The sequence below is a fragment of the Lineus longissimus genome, chromosome 17, assembly GCF_910592395.1.
Source record: "Lineus longissimus chromosome 17, tnLinLong1.2, whole genome shotgun sequence".
Classification (NCBI taxonomy): domain Eukaryota; kingdom Metazoa; phylum Nemertea; class Pilidiophora; order Heteronemertea; family Lineidae; genus Lineus; species Lineus longissimus.
This window is the reverse complement of record NC_088324.1, coordinates 12248133-12275479: the sequence shown is the minus strand read 5'-3', so window position 1 is coordinate 12275479 and position 27347 is coordinate 12248133. Positions and strand designations below refer to the sequence as shown.

Below are 27347 nucleotides of genomic sequence, written 5' to 3'. Positions count from 1 at the left end.
CCCGCCCTCGCCTCAGCCAATCAATGGGTGATAATTGGTTATTAGAGATCTAGCTGGGATTACGGGGAGTCCATTGATTAAGGATAGATGGACTTCTTTCTGGCTGGCAGTCTGTTCATAATGCATGCATGACATGACAGTTATTCAAATAACAGTCGACCGAGAAAAATTACTTGCATTGATGACTGTCAGAACTTTGGTATATACTACCACCAGCAGATGACAATACTGTCACTCATGAGAGATTTTTCCGCGTTTGAGTGTTTCCCCTCATTGTTTGGAAACGCTGAAAAGATACATTGACACGTTTTTCTTCGTTTCTCCCAAATTAAAAGTCATGGTCCGTCTAGGTGTCATCATTGTATGGAAACACTGAAACATGGTGAACTACCACAGCCGTTACACCGGAATTCTTCTAACCAATACATATAGTAGAAAAGGCACCAAGTAATCGAATATGAACGCTCACTCACACTGACTGATCGGGCTCCACTCGACCTTTCCAGTGTAGCCATGACTCAGTTCTGGCCTTTACCATCGTCCAACCCAATTCGTGATGTCATAATACCCAACATCTTTTTTTCAGTCAATTATTATACCACATGTTTTATACGAGGAATCTGACCCAACTACCACGAAACCACGCGATATAGTGATTAACACGGTCACTTGCAAAGTTGTCCCAGTTATTTGTATTTCGAACGAAGCACTTAATTTTCCTGAGATGTTCGGGATAATAGAAGTAGTTCACCGATAATAAATTTGTCTTTTATATAGGCCTATTCTATAGAGTCTATGAAGAAAGAAAAACTCCAGCTACGACAGTGTTTGATGTGATAGTAAAGGAAAATTTCAAAAGCCTTTCATAGAGCTAAATCAGAGCGTCGCGGGCATCCTTTATAGTGTTAATCCAGAAAATCATTTCGATTGCACGAAATAATATTAGTTCATGCGTCGCCTCCTATAGGTGGCAGGACTGAAGGAAGCAGGTTTGGCCACCGAGGAGCGAAATGATGAACTAAAATGGATGATACAGAATAACAAACACAGTGAAGTATAGCATGTAATTGAATGATCTCCAAAACATTCCTCTATCTGCATCATACATGTTACAAAGTTTGACAAAAAGGTCAAATCGCGAGAAAGCCACAAGAAGCCTTCATCATAACACAGTCTTGAGCCATTTCCAAATCCACCGGATGCAAAAATCGAAAATCAAGTCCTCCCTGAAAAAAACAAAATGGAGGCAAATGTTGGTAAGTTTGTAAACCCTTCCCCCAAAACCCTTGACCATTTCGCAACGAGGACATTTTGAGATTGTTCGTGATTGTCTTTATATACATCTTCTTAGACAAACATCGTCCTCTCCAAATATTCCCTTTGTCGGATAAATTATTTTCTCTACAGATTGTCCGTCTTATGAGCTCTTTCATTATGTCTCTCATTGTCCCTGTTTTAACTCTGCATCGCTTGCTGCAAACTCATTTTCAACAAGCCCGGTTTGGTTTCTCTTCGCCTGCTTCTCCATCTCTGACACAGAATGTCCAATCTCCTATCGAAGGCGAACTCACTGGCACGGAGTTGGATCCCGATGGATATACCTCTGTTCAAGGTCGAGAAGATCTTTCTATCATTGTAGATGTTTTGATCGAAAGGAATGACCTGAACCTGTAATAGGAAAGAAAACAGATTGTAAACCTAAAGATGGGTCCTTCATCTGGTCGAAAACTCCTACAATACTGACAGCAATGATGCAGGCGCTTTTATAGGGCCATTGTGGACCAAAGTTGACCATATTGACTGATATCATACTTTGAAAAAGTGTCGCCCTGGTTATCAGAAGAAACTCTTCACTGATCACTCCCGAACGAGCCACAAAATATGAGATGAATCGGCAAGTCGCTTAGACACTATGCGGTATCACAGGCCCCAATAGGGCCTACACATTATGTATAACAACCGACCTCAGCAGCCTCGGGCATTAAATGCAATTGACATGGTTGTATAGCCACTGTACAGTGGATGACATGTGCCATTTGGGTAGTATGAGTGTTGTGTGCAGCAGCAGTGTATAAATCATGAAATAGTGTTCAACTCACTTCTTGATGTCTACGTTTTTTGGCTAACGAACGTTCCTTTGGAGGCTGTCGCATGTAAGTGGGGTTGGTCAAATCGAATACAGATGGAACAGCTGTTTTTAACAAGTGGCATTTAATATTCAGTTGGATGCAGATATCCCGCTTCATGTGATAAGATGGCTGCCGTAGTGGCCATATTGAAAAAGTGACAAATATGTAAGAGATATGTATGTAAAGATGAATTTCGTTATAATGATGCATTTGGTGCAATTTCGAGCCTTTTGCTGCATAGTAATGCATTCATTCGAGAGAGCAGCCAAATGCAGTCACAAAAGAGTAGTTTGTGTATGCTCTCGTGGTGGTCAGAAAAAACCCAGACTCAGTGATGTCTGTATTCATAAGAAATTAAAGAGATATATTTTGCCGGGTAATTTACAAAAACATTTTAGCAATGGAAATACCCGAATTATGTTGACATGCATTTGCCCCGTTCAATTCCTCGTATCGTATGTCGTTAGTTATTCCCGCCTGCTATTACAACGAAATTGACCTACATTTGTTTGATATTTCTTTCAAAAGTTTTTTTAATTTTCATGTCTTGTGCCTTTTTTGGTTTCGGAACATTTCGATTACTAGGAACTTCGACGGCCACGTCGTCTACACTCTTTCTCTTGAATTTTGAAGTAGAAGTTTTCTGGCTCAGGTGTAAGCGAATTACTTTCTGACATTCTTACCGGTATCTCTTGAAGCAGGCCATACTTCTCCAGCTTCTTGTAAAGATAAAGTCTCTTATTCCCATTAAGGACCCAGTGCTCTACCGTCTTGCCGACCTGGACCTGCATCACTTCGATTAGAGGAAGCTGATCAGGACTCTTTCCTTGTTCTAGGATCTCTTGTATGGTGGTCTCGAAACTGAAGCAATAAACCACAAAGCTGCATTTAGAAGAAAGTTATAAGCCAGCTGAGCACAGTATGCTAGATGCCCAAACATCTTGTTCCTATTGGAATAATGCGGAGCCAATTTTCGCTATAGTCTTTCCCCACATGGCCTGCTGAATGTAAAGTCAAAGCATGAAGCTAAAAAGTGATAGTCTTCAGGAGCCAACTGCCTTTCAAGTTGAAAATTATTGGCAGGCATGTAATCCGCATGCGCCAAAGGTTGTCTCGAAGTTGAACAGTAATGGCAGACATGATTTCAATCCACATGATCCAATTTTAAACATGGATATAATAGTTTCTAACCTGATAACTTTTCTATCCGTCTCGTAGTCAGGGTGGAAGCTAAGGTCGATTCTCTTCTTACTGTAAAGAACGTCCCCAGGGCGCAGACGCTGGATGCCATTGCTCCTGGCGCACGCCTCCATCTTCATTGCGCCTTGGGCGTGGGGTGTTGGGGATATTCCGGGGTGGTTCGGAGACATCATTGCTCCGGGAAATTGCCACTGGCTCGTGCTTGGCTCCATGGCTTGGCCAAGGATTCCGGAGATGACCGGGTAACTTTCGCCTATGACTGGTGTGACCTGGCAGTGGAGTCCGGCATTGGCCATCCGTCCCTGAATCATGAGGAATTAACAGGGGTTCCTCCAGAGATAGAGCACAAATTCGACAGAAATGCGGCTTTAGTAACGGCTAGCCTACAGTCGTATGCTTTGTAGGAAGCAAATAGAGAAATATACTGTGGAAATTGGAAAGGATGGAGTATTCGAGGTAGTACCTCGGGCTGGTGCTCGAGACAAATCGTCACAAAGAGATAAGATCTGGGCGTTCTCTGCAATAGGAAAGCCAGCTTGAGGACAAATGCACAAAATGTCTGCCAAATTGCCCCTTCCTTCCAAATTTCACGGAAATACTCCGTTTCATTATTACGTTATGATTGGCTAGCAGGTTGTGGTCGTACAGTGTCTCCGGCTACATGGAATTGCTTTCACGGAATTTCAGATACCGGGAATTTCCCCGGTCTGTGCCACGCGATGCTCAGGTGGCGCTGGTGGGATATTTGCTAGTACGATAAATATTTCGCAACTCGTTTTGAAATAAAATAACATCAATGATAAATTTTGATAAAATGATTTATTCTCTAGTTTCAGAGAGAGTTGTCTTTAAATAAAATAGGTCTGCGGTTGAGCTGATTACACCGAGAACTCTTGTCCTAGTGTCATGAAATGGGTCAGTGGGGCAAGGCCGAGCGTCTCCAATAACTTTGAGGAATTTAGAGTCAATATGTTTTGATATTGTTTCAGATAATAAGGCCCAAATCAATAGGAAAGAAAGGACGTCGGGAACCAGACACTTTTCATGGTAAGGCAAAATATATTGCCTGGAAATTGTTCCATTATTTTTTTACTCCAAAAGAAAGGTCAAGAGCCGGGTCAATATTCAAATACGCGGTATTGCAGATAATGAAAAAAGTCCTTTTGTCATGTCATGGGCACGGAAATTGACTTTCCTGGTCACGAGAAATATCGTGTTAGGATATCCCTATGCATGTTAAAAATAAGGAAGTGACTATTTGGCAAGCCCGGCTGCTGCGCCACTCATGTCGATACAAAGTTCTGGCCATCGTCGCCACTCTCTGCTGCGCCACTCTTGTCCATTACATATATCTGGCCATCGTGGTTTCTCTCTGCCGCGCCAGAGAATTGTTTTTTTTGGCTTGGCAAACAAGTTGCCAATCACAAAGAGATAACAAAAGGTAATCATTATGAAGTACATTGTACCGTACCACTGCGAAGTATATTCAAGTTTTTTTACGAAAAGCTACTATCCAGGCCTGGGAAGGCTAAATGAGAAAAATACAAATGCCTCGTTATCAAAATTAAATCATTGATGGAGTTTTTGCATTGGTTAATTAATTAACTACATGTATTCACCAGACTAAATCGATAATCAGGCACTGCGTGCATTTCGAAATCATGGCCCATACCCCAGAATACGTTTTCAACATTATTTATTATTAATACCGGAAAAAGCACACCCGTGCTCCGTCAAACTAAAAACTGTATCAAACACCTTACACCCTTATAAAGCCCGACTCAGTCACTAGTGTGATCAATAAAGGAGCAGGGGTCCGAACGACCCAATAGGATGCCTTATTTACCAAAATGTACATCAACATGTACTATATCCGTTCTTAGGCATGTATTAGAAAAGCCCGTTATTAAATAGGGATACGTTTCGGGAATATTATATGTGTACCGCTGTATCCACTAAATGTGTTCGATTTCTGAAACTTTGAAGTTGGATTCCTATCAGGGAGAAAACGCCCAATCACTTACATGTTCGTGAAAAGCTTTGGGAACTAGGGACCACGTTCGTTGTAACTGACGAATTATTTCAAAACATCCCTTGATGACAGACAAAAAAATGAACATTGAAAGTAATTTCTCGATTTTGCTGCAGTGGACGATTATATTGGGCGTTATATTCGCAGGTTAGTTGTATCATTTTTAACCTTTTAGTATCAGTAGGCCTACATAGTGCTTTTTATTCGCGTTAATCGTTGTTGTTATTTTTCAGTCGCGTCGAATAAAGACATTGGAGGAGGGGGGGGGGGGGGGTATTGCAATGCTAAGTGCCAACTCTGTAACACACTGCTACTCAGTTACGGTCCATTTTTTCATCTCATCTCTAACAACAAACTTGGTTTATTTTTCAGATTTTACTGTCGCGCAAGTTTGCCAATCAAACCCGTGTCAAAATGGTGGCTCATGCGTGGTTTACGGCTCCCAATATCATTGTCACTGCACTCCTGGATGGTCAGGTTAGTACATTTACATGTATTTTCAAAACAACACAGAACAAACAGGTTTCGCAACCCTTAGGAAGAACTACGAACGACCAGTGTGAAGTTTGTTAATATCGACGCACTTTTTTGAAAGTTTCCCCTATTCCTGCTCGTGAGAGGAAACGAATATCAGCATCCTCGGCGATTGGCCTGTGCATGCTAATTCATCCTCTTATACTCACAATTTGCCCAAAAGTGTCTCGTAGCCTTTCCAGCATCACCAGAACACTTACTAGTTATTCCGATCTGTTCGATACCATCATAAAGGAATAAACTTAAATGTATCACTTAATATTTTTAAATTGTCATCTTTTTGAAACGATTGTAAAATATTTGTTTTTCACTTATCTTCCAAAAATAATGCTATGTTGAGAGACCTGTCATCAGTGTTTATTCCTTTGTGGCAGCATTTCATTATGTCTACTTCACCAAGCTAATCACGCCTGAAATAACCTTACATATTTTACACCCTGTTTCATGCTACAACCAAAGAAGTACTTTGTTCAAGGGACATTATGCAAGTTTGCCTACTCTTGTTCAATTCTTTTTCAGGGCAAGACTGTACAGATAACCTTGACGAGTGTGGCTTCTTCAACCCCTGCCTCAATGGCGCCACCTGTTATGATCTGGTCAACGCTTTCCACTGCGCATGTCTTCCTGGTTTCTCTGGTGTCACGTGCTACGTCAATGTTGATGAGTGTGGTTCTAACCCCTGCCGGAATGGAGCTACATGCCGTGATCTCATTTCCGGATTCGAATGTGATTGTAGAGAAGGATTTTTTGGTGAGGAGAAGAAAAATGGACTTGATTCCACCATGATGGAAAATGCACTTCACAAATGAATGACTTTCTACCTTCTGCTAAAGCCTGATATCTTGTCTTGGCGAAACCCTACCTCAGTAAAAAGGAAGCTTGCCAAACAATCAGAACGCCAAAACCATTATTCCAGCATTAAGTATAGAACAATTGCCTTGTCGATTTGACTAATCCTTTTTCATTTTCAGGTCAAACATGTCAAGAGGACATCAACGAATGCGCCTCCAACCCTTGCCAGAGCGGCGGAACGTGTTTGGAGCTCACTTCTGGCGGTTTCCAGTGTGCATGTTCAAAATTCACCAGTGGCGCCACATGTAACCACGTGACATGGACGACTATTGATGGAAGAATGGCGCCATTTCCTGTTTCTCTGGTAGGGGATGACGACCAGATGAGACTTAGCGTTATCACATCTAGCTGGAACGCGATTCTGTTGTATTCTGAGGTAATCATCCGTTTTGAAAACTTTCTTCAGTAAAGAAATGAAACAGGCAACCAATAAGTATGAAGATCAGACCGGAGAAATCGATTTATCTTTAAAGGGCAAAAATTGGTACTTAGTGTTACCCCTGTGTGCACATACGTGTATAGCTTTGATGGGTGTACATGAGACCCGATTGGAAAGTTTATCGAAACTAATAATCGTTGTCTGATTACTCTTCCAGACATACAAAAGCGACCAGATTCATCACTTTGGGATAAATTTAGAAAATGGCGTCGTGATGCTTTCAACTTCTAGTGGAAATGACAAGCCACTGTTAAACGTTGCCGAGGTACTTGAGAAAGGCCAGGCGGAATTAGAGTTATCAGTGGTGACTGGGCCAACAACCATCCAGGTGAAGGTTCTTCTGGGAAAATGTAGAACTTCCGCCGATGGCAACTGTGAGACTCGTCGTACATATGAAACGCATGGGGCCCTGTTTCGCGACGTCATGATAGGAGGCGTCACAAAAGTTACACCCTACATTCGAAGCCATATTCGAACTGTCTTGAATTTATCTGGGTGCCTTGGGGTAAGTTACATTAGTCATTACTAAACAGTATCAGTATAAATGACTAAACAATTGACGACAAACTTTGTTTAAAATTCATGTTTCTCTTTCTCTATCATCGGAGTTGTGATATCTTTCATTTCTAATGGCACTTATGGCTCATTGCATTTCAGGATTTTTTCCTAAATGGAAAAGCGATATACCTAGATGAGGTCAGTGACGTCACAGTTTTACCTGGATGCTCAGTGGCGACATGTAGCGGAGCTTACTGTCACCAGGAAAGCTTTAACGTGACAAACGAAAAAGGTGAATAACATATTTTTGCTTGGAATTCAAATCTGAACGTACCTTGTGTATTCTCTAAATTTTATGCTTGCAGCGGTATCAATGGTAAGCTGGTGTTGTCAAGATAACCTATCTCCTACTTTCAGACCGAACTATCAAATTCGATGGAAAAGGAAGTTATGTCACAGCATTGGTCGACAGAGCGAAATTCGCCTTTGGCGAAGATGGGTCTTTCCGTTTCCGATCGCGTGATTTAAATGGATATGTTGCGAAATTCATCTTCTACACAGAGAGCAAGCCGACCACGTGGCTGAACTTTGAAATCGTTGACGGCATTTTGGTTGTCAAGGGTGACGGTGAGTATATGTGACAACAGTCATCTGTAGAGCCAATTTAATCAAACTCACCCAATGCCACGCGTCGCCGGCAACCTTGTCAGACCATCAATCATCAAAGTTTTGGAAGTCGTTCTGCGTCCAGCGTTTTGGTATAACATGACCTCTAACTTTAAATTCCAGATGACGATGGAAAACCTTTTCCTTTCACCCAAGGAAGCTGGGTTACTATCTCCTGGCAGCGTGAGGGAAGAGACGTGATAGTCTCGATGGGTAACTTTGTGGCCAGGATCGACACCAACTTTTACCCGTACGCTGACGGTCTCGATGACAGGATCATTCTACAGTTTGGTTCTATTCTTCAGGGTAAGGAAGAACGTACGATTCCTCTCCCATTTCCATACAGCTCCGTTACTCTTCCTCATCTGTGCATCGTCGAATAGAATATCCTTTTCGCTGGTCCAAGGAGCCTGTTCGGTTACTCTCCTTTTCCATACAGTCTCCCTTCCTCTTGCTCTTACAAATCAAGCAGCAAAGGTCGAACTGCAAGGAGCAATGACACCCAGTCTGTTTGGGTCGTTCCAGAAAATTGTCGGGTAACTCCCTCCTTTTCCCTATACTTTCCCTTCCTCTTGCTCATCCTTGCATCATCGGGTAGAGCAAATGGCGAACAGTGTCATCCAATGTCTAGTGGGCTGGTTCGCTAACTTCTCCCTTCCCCATCCGCTTTACTTTGCTCATCTGTGTAATGCCGGGTCGAGCAATGAAGGTCGAACAGATACTGATAATGTACGCTGACAGACTACAATTGAGGAAGCATTCTGGAATAAGTCGCTTGATATGAAAATCAGCATCATGCAATCAGTATATGGGAAGACTCTTTTGGCTGTGGCAAAACCAGGAAATGTTTCTTTTCTGTTCAAAAAATTATATCTCATATTCTGTTAACTTCAGGCACTAATGATGAAGGACAACCATTCAAAGGATGTCTCAGCGATGTTTATTTCAACGGACATCGCTTGCTCCTTGCTGACGGAAATAACCAAGATGGGGTCTTCATTCTGAAAAAAGATATGTCACCTGGATGCCAAGTAGAAGATGCGTGCGCACCAAATCCATGTCCAAGTAATTCGAATTGCACTGATATTTGGGATGATTACCAATGCTCTTGCACGGACGGTTGGGCAGGAAAGACATGTGATGTCAGTGCGGATGACTGCAGCGGAAACCTTTGTCAAAATGGGGCGACTTGCATTGATCAACACCTTGGCTATTCATGCTCCTGTAGATTTGGAACGGAAGGAACATACTGTGAACGTCTTGTCAACCTTTGCACGGAGCTGAAGCCATGTACAGTTCTAACGACCGTCGCATGTGTGCCTGTATATCCTGGTGATTACACTTGCAAGTGTTCTCCGGGCTGGGGAGGCAAAAACTGTACAGAGAACATTGATGAATGTGCATGTCGACCTTGTCAGAATGATGGCCATTGCGTTAGCGAAATCAACGGATACTCGTGCAACTGTACCGATGACTATTTTGGGGACAATTGCCAAGAAATAAGTGCATGCACCATTAAACCATGTCGCAATGGGGCTACCTGCATCCCTACGGACGGTAAGAAGAATTACTCATGCAAATGTGCAGAGAATTATGAGGGAAACGTATGTCAAACCTTCAACGCCTGTCAGACACACCGATGTGGACAAAATGGTTCGTGCATTCCTGCCCCAGGAGGTCCTGGGTATCTCTGTAGCTGTAATAGAGGTAGCTATGGACAGTATTGCCAGTTTACCGATGCTTGTGCTTCTACTCCTTGTAAGAACGGCGCATCTTGCCAACGCCAAAAGAACGACTTTGAATGCGTATGCGGCGACCTCTACACTGGTGAAACCTGCGAAAGCATCATTGACCAATGTGATAAGTCTCCTTGCATGAACTCTGGGGCTTGCCAATTTGATCTTGCACAACCGGAAGCTGGAGTTACCTGCATCTGCTTAAAGGGTTTTGGTGGTCCATTCTGCCAGCAGGACATAGACGAATGTGTCTCTTCACCTTGCAAAAATGGCGGTAGTTGCCTCCAAGGTGACCCAGGAAGAGGTTTTATTTGCAAGTGCAGAAGTGGTTTTAGTGGAAAATTCTGTGAGAATGATAAGGATGAGTGTTCTTCGAACCCATGCAAGAATGGTGGAACCTGTTCCGAGATCGTTCCTGGAAGGTTTAGCTGTGCTTGTCCGCCAGGGTTTGGTGGAGGAGTCTGTGAGAGTATCGTAGCAAAGTGTGTTCCTAGTCCTTGTAAAAATGGTGCGACTTGTAGCGAAAGCAATCAGGAGACGGACTTTGTATGCAAGTGCCCTGATGGCTATGTTGGTATGCTCTGCGAAAGAGATACAAATGAATGCCTCTCAAATCCCTGTAGAAGTGGTGGTTCTTGTATCGAGAATGGCCCAGGACTAGGATTTGCCTGTAGCTGTGTAGTAGGATTCGAGGGAACTCTTTGTGAAGTCGATACAAAGGAATGCCTTTCAAACCCTTGTAAGAATGCTGGAACATGTTATGAAATCTCCGGAGGAGGTTTCTTATGCGCCTGTTCTTCTGGATTCAAAGGAGAGACCTGTGAGATAGATATTCAAGAGTGTCTTTCAAGCCCTTGCAACAATGGAGCATCATGTTTGGAGAGCATCGCGGGAGGATACAAGTGTGCCTGTCCATATGGTTTCGAAGGAATATTCTGTGAGAAGGAGTCTAATGCCTGTCTGTCTGACCCATGCAACAACGGAGCAACTTGCTCCACAAGTGACAGGAGTCCGGGGTTTATATGTCTCTGTCCATTTAGCTTTGATGGTCAGCTCTGCGAAAACGAAATCAAAGCTTGTCACTCGAACCCTTGCGAAAACCGCGGCACCTGTTCTGAAAATCTCTCAGACGATGGTTTTACTTGCCAGTGTCAGGCTGGTTATGGCGGCATGTTATGTGATGTTGATGAGAACGAGTGTCTTTCGAACCCATGTCAGAATGGTGCAGTATGCGTCCAGTCGCCGAGTCCAGCTAGTGGGTTTCTCTGCATTTGTTCACCTGGTTTTAACGGAGTTTACTGTGAGCAAGAAATGAAAGCATGCCTTCTGGAACCTTGTAGAAATAGTGCACCGTGCTCGGAAAAAGCTAACGATGAAGGCTTTAGTTGTTTGTGTCCAACTGGATTTGAGGGGAACTTGTGTGAAGTTGACATAAATGAATGCTTGTCAAATCCTTGCCAGAATGGAGGATCATGTTCTGAAACTGTAGATGGAAATGGTTTCATCTGCAGTTGTTCTCCTCGGTACAAAGGAAGTCTTTGTGAAATAGAAATAAGCGCATGTCTATCTAACCCTTGCAAATCAGGTGGAACATGTCTGAAAGAAGACCAAGGAGACGGTTTCACATGCATTTGTCCATCAGGATTGAAGGGAAATGTCTGCGAAAAACTAACCGATGAGTGTCTTTCAGATCCTTGCAAAAATGAAGGAGAATGTACCATCAATGTACCTGGTGGGGGATTCAAGTGTAACTGCCCATCGGATTTTGAGGGAATAGTATGTGAAAATCAAATAGAACCATGTCTCTCGGTGCCCTGCAGGAATGGGGCAAAATGTTTGAAGTCAAGCCAGGATGGTTTCTCCTGTGAATGCCCACAAGGATATGATGGGATAGTCTGCGAAAATCGTGTTGATCCTTGCAGTTCTGCTCCGTGCAAAAGTGGGGGTAGTTGTTCAGACACTGGCTCTGGTTTCAGCTGTAGTTGTCCTCCAGGATTTGGAGGGAACTTCTGCGAGGTTGAATCGGATGAGTGCGCGTCTAATCCTTGCCAAAATGGGGCAGCATGCAAGGACGAATCAGCAGCCTACACCTGCGTTTGTCTGAATGGTTTTGGGGGGAAGAACTGTGAGGAGGATCGTAGGGGCTGCTCTTCTAACCCCTGCCTCAGTGGGGCAACATGTGTTGAAGTTGCAGACACGTCGTTCACTTGCGAGTGTATTGCTGGTTTCTCTGGGATATTCTGTGAAGTCAACAAGGATGACTGTGTCGGTCACAAATGTGAGAACAACTCGACTTGTATTGATGGAGTGAGTACATATAGCTGTTCCTGTGGGCCAGGTTTCGGCGGGATATACTGCAACAAAATACGAGATTCCTGTTTTAGTAGCCCGTGTCAAAACGGGGCCTCCTGCAAATACCAAGGACGATGTAGTTGTAAGGATGTTGTAGAAGACTGTGGTTGGTACGATGAAAGTTGTCAGATAGAAAAGTGTACCAAAAGCCCTAATTGCCAAGTCCATAAGTATTCCTTTGAATGCAATTGCCATGACAATGGTTTCCGTGGTGATTTATGTAATCTTGACATTGATGAATGTCAGCAGACTGTCCAATGCCTTCATGGTGGGATTTGTAAAAACTCACCTGGGTCATTTCAGTGTGATTGTGCTGGGACCGGATACGACGGCAATCGTTGCCAGGACGATGTAGACGAATGCGAACAGTTGCCATGCCAACATGGTACTTGTGTTAACACTGATGGATCTTTTCGTTGCGAATGTGAAAGTGGTTACTATGGCGACCGATGTACTAAGGATATTGACGATTGCCAAAGTTCACCTTGTAATAATGGTGGCATTTGTATCAACATCGTCGGCTCTTTCAGCTGTGATTGCAGCCGCGTTGGTTACCAAGGAAACCGTTGCCAAAACGACCGTAATGAATGTGACACAAACCCTTGTAGAAATGGCGGAAAATGCGTCAATACTGTGGGATCATATTGGTGCGATTGCGCTGGTGTTGGTTTCTTTGGTAACCAATGTCAAAATGACCTTGACGAATGCGCAAACATTCCATGCAAGAATAGTGGAAAATGTTCGAATACGCCTGGATCCTACAAATGCGATTGCAGTGGTACCGGTTTCATTGGTACCTCTTGTACCGAGGATGAAAACGAGTGCAGCAAATTACAATGTCAAAATGGCGGTAGTTGTGTGAACTCTCAGGGAGGTTACCTTTGCATTTGTGACAACACTGGATACTCAGGGGCCAGCTGTGACGTAGATGAGAATGAGTGTCTGCTGTCTCCTTGTAAAAATGGGGGAACTTGTAAAAACACCCAAGGATCTTTTAGTTGCGCTTGTGGGGGCACTGGGTACGACGGAGGTAGCTGTAGTGTTGATGTAAACGAATGCAATGAATCGCCATGCCTACATGGAGGAAGATGCTCGAATACACTTGGGGCATTTGAGTGCCTCTGTACAGACACTGGTTACCAGGGTGTGCTTTGTGAAGATGACATCGATGAATGTGAACTAGGACGTTGCATAAACGGAGGCACTTGCACGAACGTTCCAGGATCCTTTCTGTGCGATTGTACTGGTACTGGTTATAATGGTAATCGTTGCCAGAAGGACGAGGATGAGTGTCTTGCAACGCCTTGCAAAAATGGTGGAAAATGCGTCAATACGTACGGTGCTTATTATTGCAATTGCAGAGACACTGGTTACAGTGGTGACACATGTCATGTGCTTTCTGATGTATGTGCATCAGTGCCATGCAAAAATGGCGGAAACTGTAACAACAAAAATGGCCGATTTGAATGTGATTGCACCGGCTCCGCAGCAGGTTTCCGTGGCGATTTGTGTGAACTTGATCAGAACGAATGCGAATCCTCACCTTGTAGACATAATGGGAAATGTTTAAACAGCTACGGTAGTTATGCGTGCGATTGCAAAGACACTGGTTACCAAGGCAAACACTGTGACCATGAAATCGAAGAGTGTGCAGGTGCCCTCTGTCTGAACATCGGCCGCTGCACGAATACGGATGGCGGCTATCATTGTAACTGTACAGGCACTGGATATGCGGGAGAACGATGTGAATCCGATGTCGACGAATGTTCGGAAGTCAACGTTATATGCCAAAATGGAGGTGAGGAAATATATTTTGACCAGTTTTTTTTCCCGATAGCAAACAGATAGCGTTCCTTGTAAGAGATTTTGTAAGAGCTCTCTTCCCTACCTTCTGGACCCAGGATTTCGCAACGAGTTGTTGTGATGGATGAGTAAACCTCCATCTTTGTGCCAGACTTCAATGCTAAGTATTCAAAGTATGATTTCAGGTACTTGCACCAACTTGCCAGGTACCTACCAGTGTACATGCCTGTTAAACTGGACAGGAAACAACTGCGAGCAAGACATTTCAAACCCGTGCGACAACATCCCCTGCAAGAACAACGGAACTTGCCAAAATATCGAAAATGGCATCAAGTGCTTTTGTGAGGGTTCCGGTTTCCATGGTGTTAGATGCCAGGATGATGTGGATGAGTGCAAAATCGGAAGTGATATCTGTCAAAATGGCGGCAGATGCATCAATACGATTGGAAATTACACATGCCAGTGTCCTTTACTATTTACAGGTACGACTTCTGTTTCCATTACCGTCAAAGGAACGTCTGGACCAGTTTGGAACATTGCACATCGTTTTACATTGTCACGGCCACATGTAATTGAATATAGAGTCATGAGAGCTATGTTCTCCTTCTCCATTTAAGTGCCCTTCTGTTTACTCGTCAGACCATTGCCTGCTGCGTCAGTATATACTAGCTTGACATGCATGCACCCTCACGCCAGTTCCTGGTGGAGGCTCGAGGGTATCATTTGGTTAATGTCATCTCCTATAATTCGATATTGCAGGGCCCAATTGCCAACATGAAGTCGGAAAACAGTCCGAAGCAGAAGATGACAATGACATCACCGCCGTTTTGGTCGTCATCTTCATAACCCTACTTTTTGCCGTTGTGTTTGTTGTGGCAGCAGTGCTTTTGTACCGCCGGAACAGGAATCTTAAAGGACAGTATCTACCTTCAGAAGTGGAGAGTCAATTCACTGCAAAACGGATGAGGTTTGCCAGAATGATTGATAGCTCATCAGAAAAATTGGTGTGATGTAGCATTTCTTATATGGGTTGCATCTTGAATTGTTACTGGCTTCAGTTTCATCACCCGCCGAACTGTTCTTCCAGTAGGAGTGAAACCATAAGGTTGCGATGGGTTGGCCGGGGTTCGAGGTCAGTGTCGTCGTACTTAGAAAAAGGCAATGAAAAATCAAAGCAAATACTTGATATTTTACATCAAATTTTAGTAAACAGAAATCTACCTCAAGTTCAGTTGCACATTCGTGAACATTAGATTTATATGACGAGAACAGGGACGTGCGTTAGAACTACTTGCCAAAAGTTCTGTTGTACAGTCAAGATAAAACATGCACAAGTACTACGACCTGGTGAAACTGCATTCCTATGTGAGTCGTGTATTGGTGAACATACCATTTCTATCGTACTCGCGTGTATGGGTGATTGTATCCTAGCTACCAGAGAATTAAAACATAAAAATGTATATGGCACATACGATATAACAAGAATTCATCTTGATTCAAATCAGAGGACGGATTGTCCGAAAATTGCAAGTTCATTTCGTGACTCAAACCAGCTGAGGTTTCTCTGTAAAACCGGACAACACCTCGCTAGCTTCAGCACTGAAGGTTTATTTTAAAAATCAACGAGGACACCCTAGCATTGGTGTATGGATGACAAACAACTTTGACCCAATATTTCTCGGCACTTTTGCTAGTCTCTGGGATCAATGACCGAGTTCAATCGGGACGAGTCGATCCAGGACGAGACCCGGGAATCCATGTAGGGGCCCGGATCATACTCCGTAATGTCACCATCGAACTCGACATTCGTTGGTGCGTTCAGCTCCCGTGTGAGATCTCGGCTCATCCTCACGTTTTTGCCGCGTGTCCTTCTCGGTCTGAGAAGCACCTCTTGTCCATCGATCTGGATCCGCGGGTCCTTCCCATTAATACTATTATTCTCGTTGATGAGGGGCTCAATTCCTCCTTCTATTCCCTCAACCTTGGTATCGACGATGAGTTCCTTGGGTTCGTTTTCCTTTTCGCGTAGTGCCTCCAATGTTTCCTCCAAGTTGAAACCCATGAGATCTTTTCGCGAGATGACGCCTACCACTTGGTTCCTTTGGTTGACGATTGTCAGGTGGCGGAGACCGAGCGTGCGGAAAAGGATATAGGTTCTATGCAACGAGAAGTGTTCGGGAATTGTCGGGGAAGACTTGTTGACGAATCGTGCCTGCAATTAAAACAGAGTATATGTAGATGATTTGCGTGTTCATTTTCTTCATTCGAATGGGTAGGGTTATACATTGAAAAGCTTACCTACGAGTAAACATGGAATTCCAGTTGTTGCTAACAACGAAGAATACTTCCGCACGTGTGGGTTTGTACCGCTATAGAGCGTCTTTAAAACCTCGAGAGAGAGAGAGAGAGATACTGGTAGCAGATAGCAATTTGGTCGAGTTGAATTTTCACGTGGAAGAAATGCTTATTAACTTGACAGTGTATCCCGATATCTGACCATTCGCAAAGCATATGTAAGTGACACATCAGTAGCAAAAGCGGTGTAACTCACTAAGTCAATCCAAATATGTTCCCATTTTGCTTCAGAAGAGTATTTGGCCAGTTCCCGCCTAGCTCTTTGCTTTTCCATGATGCGGTCAACACACACCTGTAATCAAAACGAAGAATGGAGAGAAACTTTCAAACGATGATAAAGAAGAATAGTGAAAAAGATGGTCATTCGTTCAACCATCATAATGTATATTTCTGGTAGATTAAATGGCACAGCGATCGAATTCTGCTTATTTCCCTCGGAAGTCTTTTACATGAATGGCTGTGTTCTGTGTGCTCACCTCGGTGTAAGGACATTCGGATGTAACGGTCAAGCCATCCTCTGAGTACTTCCAAAAGTCACTTTGGTATAAGATCACAGTCAGCTCGATTCTGAAAGTAAATTAGTTTTTAATAGTAGTAACAGTTGTACGTACAGCTTATTGCTGTCAACAGGGACGTACATGCAGTGTTGAACTACATGTAAGTTAGGTTCCAAAAGGTTACTAAAAAAATGCATATGAAGAATTAACGCCATATATTCTCACCTTGTGATGTATCCATAATCCACCTCGAACCCGTACTCTCCATCAGGATGTACCACAGGGAAACCACCATAGTTTGTGTTGAGTATGAGGTTGGCCAGGTCCTGAATCGTCTCTTTGGTCCGCAACACTACGATGGTCTTACGCATGATGTGTCTTGCTTCGTAAAATTCGAGATTCTGCCTGTACAATAGAAGGTGAATGTCAACATAAGAGGATGAGCGACCAACTTGAACACCATGTTCACGCAAAGAAACGATTGGCAAGATCAAACTGATACTTACAGTTCGTGGTCGTGGAAGACAACAGGTTCGCTATCCAGGAAAGGAATACACTTCAACTCTAGCATGGAATGGTACAGTGGATGGGTGATCTGGTCGCCCACCCACTTGGACACCATAATGGCCGTCATAATGGGCAGGAGGAATTGGACGTCATTCGTTATTTCAATCTGAAAAAAAGGAATGTCTGAATTGAAAACCGGTGTAAGGCATCGTCTTCGGTATCAGGTTCTCTTGGCTGGACACTGTATTGAGTAGCCTAATTCAACTGGCACTGTCGTGTTCTGTAAAGCGGGCAATCCCACTGTCGCGACTGTTCTTGCGCCATCGTGAGATTCTTGTCCTTTTTCTATGCTGGTCAAACGGAATGTCTGTAGTTGCAGCGAATGTGCGACGATTCCCCGCCTGCGACAGCAGGAAATAGTAGAGAACGCATGCTTTCACAATCCGCCAAGTTGTGAATTCCTCGCCAAAAACTCTTCGTTGTGCGATGAAGTCACTAGCGCTATGGAGGGATAAGCCATATTAAGATATGCTTAGCCAAACTGGTAAGAACAGAACCTAGAGATGAGATGGTTCATTACGCACCATTATTACCGTCAAAGACAGCGTCAACCTGGACACACCGCCAAAGAATGAAGCACCTCCTATCAGCGCCATCGCCCCGGGATCGATCCACCCCCAGAATACTTCAGTGGGGACTTTACCGCCGTAGATGTCGAGTGTCACAAGGCCGATGATCCGACCGTAGAGGCCCCCGATCATGCTGAGGAAGGAGAAGGCATTATGGTAAATAGACAACTCTGAAACTGCCTGATTCAAAAATCCTTTTTGGAAAGGATCGAATGCTATAGTATTGTTCTTGACATCCGTCTGTCCACGCCCTGTCTTTTTTCAAACCTAATGGAAATAATGGTGAAGATGATATTTCTTCTGCATCCAACGGTACACTTACAGCATGGGGACCACGATACCACTGGACACACTGCTCCCCGCCGCCCAACAGGCAAGTAGGAAGTAGATGATAAGGACTGCAATCAAACTCGTGTAGCCAAACTCGTAGTGGGCGGTCCTAGTGAAGAGATGCTTCACTGCCATGGCTCCTTGGCAGAAGAACAATGTTGCGACTGAAAAGATGGTGGGAAAATACTTAAAAAATAGGTGTGTGACGATACCTGTGGTGAACAACCCTTATTAGGGATCCAAATTTAAACCTGTCCACAACATGCGTACGCCATTTGTTAACGTAGATTTTCTACCTCCATGAATTATACCTCCCACAAATGACTTCAAGTTCTTTCTCGAATGTTTTCTGCGGTAGTCCCATTTACCTTCGTTGTATTCTCCATGGCGGATGATCTTACTTCCGTTCATCTCCCTTTTCGCGCAGACGTAGGAAACCACGTGACCGGTTTTTATCGGATGATCGGCGTCTGTCAGGCATACTCCTCTTTCACGATCATATATCACAGCTCTGTATTGGTAATGGATAGCATGATATAACAGAATTAAATTTCTATTTTAATAGCTATTACCTTGTATATTTGCATATGTTCACATCAGCTTAATCATCACTTCACATTTTTCATGTTCACATCCCTTAATCATCACTTCACATTTTTACGCTGTGGAAACGATATATCAAGGAAGATTTGCATTTGAACGGTGTCACTGCTTAAGCCATTACCGAAATATAACTACTATCCTCAAAGACAAGATGTAACATTGAAGAAATTCGCAGGAAGAGAGTGTTCTATCTACATGTATATCAAAAAGAATTGAAAGTGCGTGAAAAAATGGATGAAGTCCATTGGCTAATTCATTCTTTGAAGTTTTGCGAAGGTGTCCAGTCGGTTGATGAAAAGCACAGCCTGAAGATGGAAACACGATTCTTTATAGCTTAGCACAGCCTGGTTACACTCCGGGCAAGGATGATCGGCTTCGTACTTTCACCAGGCCATGTGAAGGAGACTATGGACTGCCTGGGAGTCTACTTGTCCTACATCAGGATGCTCCCTGAAGCCATTTTAGACAAGGGGACAAAAATAATGACAGCACAACCTGAAAGCTTCAAATTTTGAGGGAAAAATCTATCTAACTATATTCAACTATATGTTAAACTGGATAAACTTACGCGGATACATCAAGGGTATAGGCCCAATACTGCAAAGTTTTACGAGAATTTGAAGCACTGTAATATACAAATTTAAGCAAAGCATTATTTGTCCTAGAAGCTTAACGAAAGCTTTAGGAGACAAAGCGTAAGGCAGGCAGTATATGCTCATGAGGAATAAGGAGCGAATCATTGGCGATAGCTGTCATAATCGCCATGTGGCAAATCGTTTGTTATCCTGATTATATCAATATGTACATGTAACAATGAGAACTCTGAAACAGATACGAAAGGGAGGAGGGCGGGGTGGGTAAAACATCGCTGGCTCTAACCTGAAAAAGGGTACAAACTGCTGTAAGCCTAATAGATAGAATGTACAAATGTAGCATTGTTAACACTAGTTAAGGTTATGCACAATGAATAACACACAGGGGAAAAGATCAAGAACATAAGTTGAGTAGAAAGCACATTAGCTTGTTCTGCCTGTTACCATAACCATGCATGAGAACAACCAGACTTACGAAGAGATATCGCTGGTAAAACCTCGTTCGTTTATGGTAGTTCGTCGAGTAGCGCTGGAAGCGAAACCACATCATCATACTGTCATTATATGATCATCTAACGCCGATAATGCTGGGATTACAGCATAACAACTCTTGGATTCGGTCGTGAGAAAGTCGGGGTTAAGTATCTCAGATTGGCGGATGTTTCAACACATTACCGAGTAGGAGCGGGGTTATATGAACGACGAATGACGAAGTACGATGTATGTAAGTACTTAATTTACGACGTTTTTCGAAAAAATCCCTGATTATTCTATCGTACAACTAATTAGTAAGAAGACGATTTACGAGTGTCATAAGCACAGGACTCGATCACGACAGACCATTGATAACACACACGAGCCGCACAATCGTCAATAATACTCCATACATGTCCCCTTCTGCTTACTCTTATCTGATAGAAACGTGCAAATAATAAGTAATTGAAATACAAACATACAAACATAGACATTTAGAATCTTGGTTTCTTGAAGGTAAGAGGACGAACTCTTATACTATGGTCGAAAGGAGCCACACATTGATTTGAGAGAGTAACCAACAACACTCTCCTTGGTAATCGACTGAAAGTACATGGCTAGGACAAAATCTCTCCATACGGCTGATGCTGTTGGCTTAGGTGACTTACTTCGTGTCTGGCGTTTCATAACCGTGACTACCATGAGAAGCAGCAGGGGCCCCATGGCCCGCTGCAGAACGTCCAACTCGGTGGTGCCCCGAAGCAGGTGCGACATGGGGAGCGGGTGTTCCTGCTGACACAGCGTCTGTGGCGTTTGATTCCATGATCTCGCAACTTCGAGGCTGACAGTTGAAAGCCATTGGCAGGAAGACCGAGGCTGTGGCCATTAGTATCTGAAGTCGAGTCAGAAGAAACTGTTAGTAAATTACAGTTTGTGCCTGCCTGTAATCATGTTTACTTCTGCGGAATGAATCAAACTTCATTTAGCTAATTCTCCCGTTCAACGTTTCTCAAAGTCAGAAAAAAGATAAATCATCATCCACTTGATTGATCTGTTCATTGGCAACAACTTACTTGATACTTGAGTCTTTTCAGTTGTCCTCCACAACAACAATATCACATGATGTTGTCGCCGCTGTGACGCCATGTGATGTTGTTGTTGAGGTAAATCTGGCTTCCAGTTAGCGAAAAAAAAGCGCCAATATTTTAAAGGTTTCCTCACCATGATTACTATTGTTTCACAGAACTTGTTTAATTTCTCCAAATGTTTATTTTTTATTTTCGAATTGATCAATCGGCGTATTCGTCTTATCTTGAGGTTGAGAACGGTGAATAGAGCGCCTAGAACACCCCCCATAATTCCTAGTACCACGGCTGGCATAAACATCATCAGGTTCACTGGGATGGCTTTTGTTACCTGGAATTTGATATAAGAAGCTAACTTTAGAGATAACCTTCCAAATAAAGCAAGAGTTCGTACAAAACCTTTCACCAATGTCAGTGAACGTGTAGTTCATTACTTTACTAAGCAGAAGGGTTTAGGCATACCCTGATAGAACTCGTGATGGCTGCTCTGCTGCCATCTTGAAATCTCATTATATCAAGAAAAAGAACAGTCGTACATGTAGCTATACTTCGAACTGATGTCAATCTCATGACTTTTATTATCTGCTGTGCAGTCGAAAGGCATCAAACACCACTTCCTCCAATATTCGAAAACTTACTCTAAATAGGATGTACTTTTCAGGCTGAAACAAGCCAAAGCTCCCCGAGTAATGAAAACCACCAAATCCAGAGTTGAGAAGATCAGTTGTAAACGTGGCAATCATACAACAGAAAAAAATCATCCATCCCAACTTGACGCTCCAAAAGGACGACACTTCCTCCATGGCGAACAGGAGTCCTCCAACCGGCGCCCCGAAGGCGGAGGCCACGCCGGCTGCGGCGCCCGCTGAAGTGAAGTTTCTCCTGTCCTCAGGGTTACGGAATCTCTCGAAGGCTGGGAGGACGAACTTAAGCGTCCGCGAACGGAATTGGCTCAGGCCCCCTCCAATAATGGATCTGAAAGGATTGTTTTGAAAATGCACATATAGTAAGCTAAAATGACACTTGGTCGGCTGCGTACATGTCGTCATCTCATGCGATGCAAGGAAACCAACTCGACGGAAGCTTTCAAATACGATCAAGTATCAGCTTACCCCATGTGGATCATTGGGCCTTCCGGTCCCACCGGAAGTCCACCTCCCACTGCACAAACGCACGAAAAGAATGTGATAACCAGTTGTTTGAGGTTGAAGGCATATCTGACGACAGTGCCATTGAGGAAACCGATGATTTCTGGGATGCCAGAGCCCGCAGCAGCTGGGTAGATGAACTGAAAATGAGAAATCAGTACGATTACTTGCAGCAATCATCCATCTGCAGCAATATTTTAATCAGAATGGCTTTGCGATTTGGTGGCCTTGGGTTTCACTTTGGGACCGCAAGGCCATTTGCTTCTCCGTATTTAAGTCGGTCATGCTTTAGAAGACAACAGCTCAGCTGGCACATGTTAACTTTGGCTATTATAATGAATAAGACATTTCTTCAACAAATATTAGTTTCAAAACAATGGGGAAATGGCTGCTAAATAAATTGCTTTGTTGAACTTATTTATATGATGAGTTTGAGGAAAGCCAATATAATTGGATGAGATGGAATGTGGGGACGTATGCTTAATTAACCACCTACCGCCACGCTTGCCGAGGAGACACCAACAAACACTAAACTGTATCCTAGAACCCATCCGTACGCCACGCCTATGCCGTTATGCTAAAATATGAATGTGCGGAAATATTTCATTGAAGTTCTATCCAGATATGATATTTTGCAAAGGCTTATTCTGCCAGAGCTCTTCTTGAATTCGAGTCATCAAATCGACGATTCTGATATTGAAACCTGTCATTCCCAACATCCCTCAACAACGCTACGCCATCACGCTACCCTCCCTACATACTTACATGAAGGAACTCCTCCGCGTGCTCCCACTTTACCTCAGCAATGATCTCGACCACTTGATGGAGGAAGAAGCCAACAATGCCGATACTGCAACCTATCAATCCCATCATCACCCATCGATCCCAGTCTAATCTGGAGAAACAGCAGAGACCGAGTGTCACAAAACGACCGAAGAGACTGGGCGGTGACTTCTCCAAACCGGATGATTGAAAATCTTTAAACTACATTGAATAAACAATTAACTAGAACAGAATGTAACCAGAGGCCTGCCTGAAATTCACAAGTGATGTCCAAAATTGCCTCGCAGAACAGAAAAAACATTATTAGAGACCGGCGTATGTATGGTACTGCAAGTGGTGACGAGTGGTGGCAAGAAGGGGTAGCTTACTCATGGTCAAGTTCATCCCACCACTTAAATGTCCCTTTAAGCCTTTTCCTCTTACCCATATCTCACCTGTTTGGTTGTTCTTTCAGCCATTTTTTGTAGGCCTCACTGTAGGAAGGCAGATAGTCTAAACTGGTGAAATTCAGTAGGACTTTCCGCTCTGCCTCCGTGTAGCGATGGTTGGTGAAGACGCTAGCGAAGTCTCGACCCTAATAAAAAAGAACGTTACCCGTTGTGACTTAGCCCAACGCATCAGAACGATTGAAGGTGCCGTCTGCATTCCTTTTTCCCTTCACTTTGATAAAATGATTCAACGTGTCCATCTGTTTCTAGTGTTACCAAAACAATGAGGGGAACCACTATAAAATGGGAACACATGATATAGTTTGTGTAACTGCACGAGACGTTCTATTCATGGGACCAAGTACATCAGCTCCTAGGACTGTAATTTCCTTTACACCAGCTACTCTATCAGCCCAAGCAATGGTTATAAGTGGTTGCATCTAGAACCTAGTCTGTGTATTGAAAATCTCGTCCACAAACATGAACAAAAATAACGTTAAAGTATTATGACGTTCGGACGAATCAATGAGACCTTGACAATACCCAAGGAAGCCTAAACTAAATGCCCTTGACCTTAGAAAGCAGTGACCTTGACGGTGACCAGGAAGGCGAAATCAAGATGGGTCTTACCTTCTGTTCGTCCTTGACCTGTAATGAAGCTGCATTTTAAACTCAATGCTAGTGACTTTCTCGTAAAAAAGGTTTAACGCTACCTTTATTTGGGAAATTTAGTAACCGTTACTAAGAGCTACGAACAACGAAGTACACTGTTTACATATCTCTGGTAATGTCAAACCCGATATTTACATGTAGTAGGAGATAACACCAGCGTTAGCGAGAACGCAGTTTTAAAAAACCGGGGCCTGGACATTGAAACGTTGAAAGATAAAGACAGTCTCCTTATTCTTTTGTTACAGTAAGTAATGGTTCAAGAAAAAAGGGTAAGCAAACATACATTTCTGTAACTTAGGAGTTAGAGACAAACATAAACACAACAGGGATGGAGTCATGACGGAAAGGTTTACCTTACCCGCTTCTTTGCGCAAGATCTGAGATGCTCAGTCATCTATGAGATTCGAAGAAGGCCAGAACAATGAGCATCTTCAAGATACCCCGGCTTCGTTTAAAGGGAGCATGGACCATGAGGTTCAGACTGATATACCCCAGTTCTTCGATTTTACATAGCATTCCCCGCTAGCTTTTTACTTTAGTAGCTTCTTTCCAGCAAACAAGTAAACCTTGACAAAGAAATATTGAAAGCAATGTTCGATAACTTACAAAACAATATAGAGTAAGTATAGTTTGCTAAATTTACCAAAACTTAAAAGTCTATTTTGCGATAAAGTATATACCTTTCCGCAGCACCCGGCGCCATGACCCGCATCGTCCTCGTGGTGTATTTCAGGCAGGTCGTCCCCGTGGAAGCCCTTCATGGGCAACTTGCTATGGCGTTTGCCGAAGTGGAATCTCCTCCTATGGTGGGCATGGCTATGGTGATGGTGCGACCTTGCGCCATGCTGGTGGGATGACAAGGGCGTACTGCTTTGGGGCGAACTGTTCAATTCCATTTTGAAGGTTTGAGATCAGTTTAACAACATCATTTAACTGAAACATAGAAAATGACCAAAGTCTGTGTTAAGGGTTTCTGATAAGGTTCATTAGCTCTCCATATTACACTCCGGACGCAGTGGTTCCAAAATGATGACGAATTCGGACTGCCATGAGGAAAGACGTTGTTTGAACGATGCCGCTGCTGTGGGAGTGTAATGGATCATGACGCAGACTCATTTACCCTGGATCGTTAGAAAAAAACTTTTTTCATAGCACTACATGTACATCCGTAAATGTAAGTGTACTAACTTATCCCAAATGTTTATCAAAACCATTATCGTTATCGCTGTCATAAAAGGTCAACTTTAGTGTGCCTTGTTATGACTTTCTGGGGTTTTTTGTATAGAAATCTCAAAGCCATTTAAAGGATGGCTTTATGACATTCATGCTTAGTGCCCTAATGTCATAAATAGCGTCAACTCATGCATGTGCGCCATACAATCTGGCATGAACTTACATGTATCATAGAATGAAATTCTTAACATTAGAGCTGTCAAAGAATTGTTTCTTTTTCTCTTCAGTTCATGATTTTTTTAAAATAGTAAGCATTTAGTGTGTAAGAAGGAATCATCGAATTCATCTTTTGTATATAAATATGTAAAATTGAAAATTGAAACTGTGTAACTGACGCAGGAACACCCCCCCCCCCCCCCCCATGTTCCACTGGCGCCAGGATGTATTTGTCAGATGAGTAACCGGAGAGGGAAATGTATGGAGAGGGAGGAGGTTATCACCAGGGTATCATCGGTTTGGGACATTGCAGTTGGGCGAACCAGGAAGAGAGAGAAGCTGACTCACTTCGTTGGTGAAGGAATTATTTTGGCAGAGAATACTTAGTACGTTAAGATTAGAAACAGTCCCATGTGTATAGAATACTGTAATTTGATATTACTTTAATCTTTTGCCTTACATACTTATGACGCATTGTCAGTTATCAAACAAAAATGTCAAATCGTTTAAGACAGCAATTACATCACACTTTAAGGCCTCAACAATCAGGATTAGGGCCCATCACAAACATTATTGTTTTTCTTTCAAACAGTAAACAACGTGAAATGTTAAGTTTCGGGCCTCTGGGCATACCAGAATGCAAGAGTGCAAACGTGTTTTACCTTGCAGGCCAGCCAAAATACGTAGGGTCCATCTGACTTGAGTTTCTAGTGTAAATCAGGCACTAAACTTCATTTACATGTCAAGTAGTCTTGCTGGAAACTTCAGGAAGTACTCAGCATATTCTAAATCAAATTAATAAAACTTGGTGTTATAGACGATAACATCAGTGTTCGGCATCAAAATGCGACGAAAGTTGTTATGAAAATGGCATGTCAAATCTGAGTAGGAACCTTCAAAGTCCAAAATTCAACATTCCCAAATTCTCAAGGATGAAATTCTGTGTTCAACTTTATTTTATAGAAGTTTATAAATCTAAAAAGAAAGTTTTCTATATCATGCTGGCATATGATTATATTCTATAAATTTGGTTGTCTTTGTCACCTCAGAAGCCGTTAGTATTTCATCGGGCCCTTTAGCATTTTAGCTGCTGGTGATTGATAGGAAAACTAAGGTAAAAAGGGCAACAGGTAAAAAAGTAAGAGGTAAGAAGGGCTACAAATATAATAAAACTACAGTAAAACGCGTTCATGTTCATGTTGCATAGTCGTCCTTAGTTCACGTTGTTCTTCAGGTTGTTCTCGCTTAATCAGCTTTTGACAACGCTGGCTTTGAAATCTCGAATTTATAAATTGATGATGTAGGCTACTTACGTGACAGCTGATGGTCCTCCCACGAGTTCGAGAATGAAATTCTCACCACAAAGACAACTTGCACTTAAGGCTTTAGCTCAAAAGGCAGGACTCGCATATAGGTAATAGGTCCTTTTTATCAATTGATATATAGAAAGTATGTCACCCTTTATTAGAATCTTCGCTACATCGTTCCACACGAACGAAGAAGGCTTCAATAGCTATCCAAAACATTATTTCGGACTTGATTCCATTTTGGTTGAGAGCTTTTCGAAAACCTAGGTCTATAAATCGCACGATGAAGTTACACGCTCTAGTTGG

General features: G+C 42.9%; 3 protein-coding genes across 5 annotated transcripts; 1 reads left to right on the top strand and 2 right to left on the bottom strand.

Annotated features, from left to right (window-relative positions):
- Positions 1-1050: 1050 nt before the first annotated feature.
- LOC135501080 (uncharacterized) lies at positions 1051-4036 on the bottom strand. The gene is made up of 3 exons (XM_064792838.1): positions 3321-4036; positions 2813-2990; positions 1051-1668 (listed from the first exon to the last, which is right to left on the bottom strand). The coding sequence occupies exons 1-3, from the start codon at positions 3638-3640 to the stop codon at positions 1456-1458; spliced, it is 711 nt and encodes a 236-aa protein (XP_064648908.1). The 5' UTR covers positions 3641-4036; the 3' UTR covers positions 1051-1455.
- Positions 4037-5775: 1739 nt separating this feature from the next.
- Positions 5776-15411, top strand: LOC135501025 (neurogenic locus notch homolog protein 1-like). Its single transcript, XM_064792744.1, has 9 exons — positions 5776-5833; positions 6415-6645; positions 6867-7051; positions 7344-7560; positions 8102-8311; positions 8474-8656; positions 9245-14236; positions 14427-14723; positions 15001-15411. Exons 1-9 carry the CDS (start codon positions 5776-5778, stop codon positions 15249-15251), a joined length of 6624 nt encoding a protein of 2207 aa, XP_064648814.1. The 3' UTR covers positions 15252-15411.
- Positions 15412-15427: 16 nt separating this feature from the next.
- On the bottom strand, positions 15428-27158 carry LOC135501067 (H(+)/Cl(-) exchange transporter 7-like). 3 transcript variants are annotated; one of them, XM_064792805.1, is made up of 20 exons: positions 27048-27158; positions 26397-26519; positions 25026-25278; positions 24304-24321; positions 23680-23819; positions 23228-23357; positions 22959-23039; positions 22427-22602; positions 21953-22289; positions 21451-21645; positions 20898-21121; positions 20231-20284; positions 18928-19070; positions 18552-18723; positions 18185-18362; positions 17600-17766; positions 17319-17498; positions 17073-17163; positions 16793-16888; positions 15428-16453 (listed from the first exon to the last, which is right to left on the bottom strand). In XM_064792805.1, exons 3-20 carry the CDS (start codon positions 25239-25241, stop codon positions 15932-15934), a joined length of 3120 nt encoding a protein of 1039 aa, XP_064648875.1. In that variant the 5' UTR covers positions 25242-25278; positions 26397-26519; positions 27048-27158; the 3' UTR covers positions 15428-15931. The 3 variants fall into 3 exon arrangements, with proteins under 3 accessions (XP_064648875.1, XP_064648873.1, XP_064648874.1); XM_064792803.1 differs by lacking the exon at positions 20231-20284 and adding an exon at positions 19731-19787; XM_064792804.1 differs by lacking the exons at positions 20231-20284; positions 26397-26519 and adding an exon at positions 19731-19787 and having other exon boundaries at positions 27048-27136.
- Positions 27159-27347: the final 189 nt, after the last annotated feature.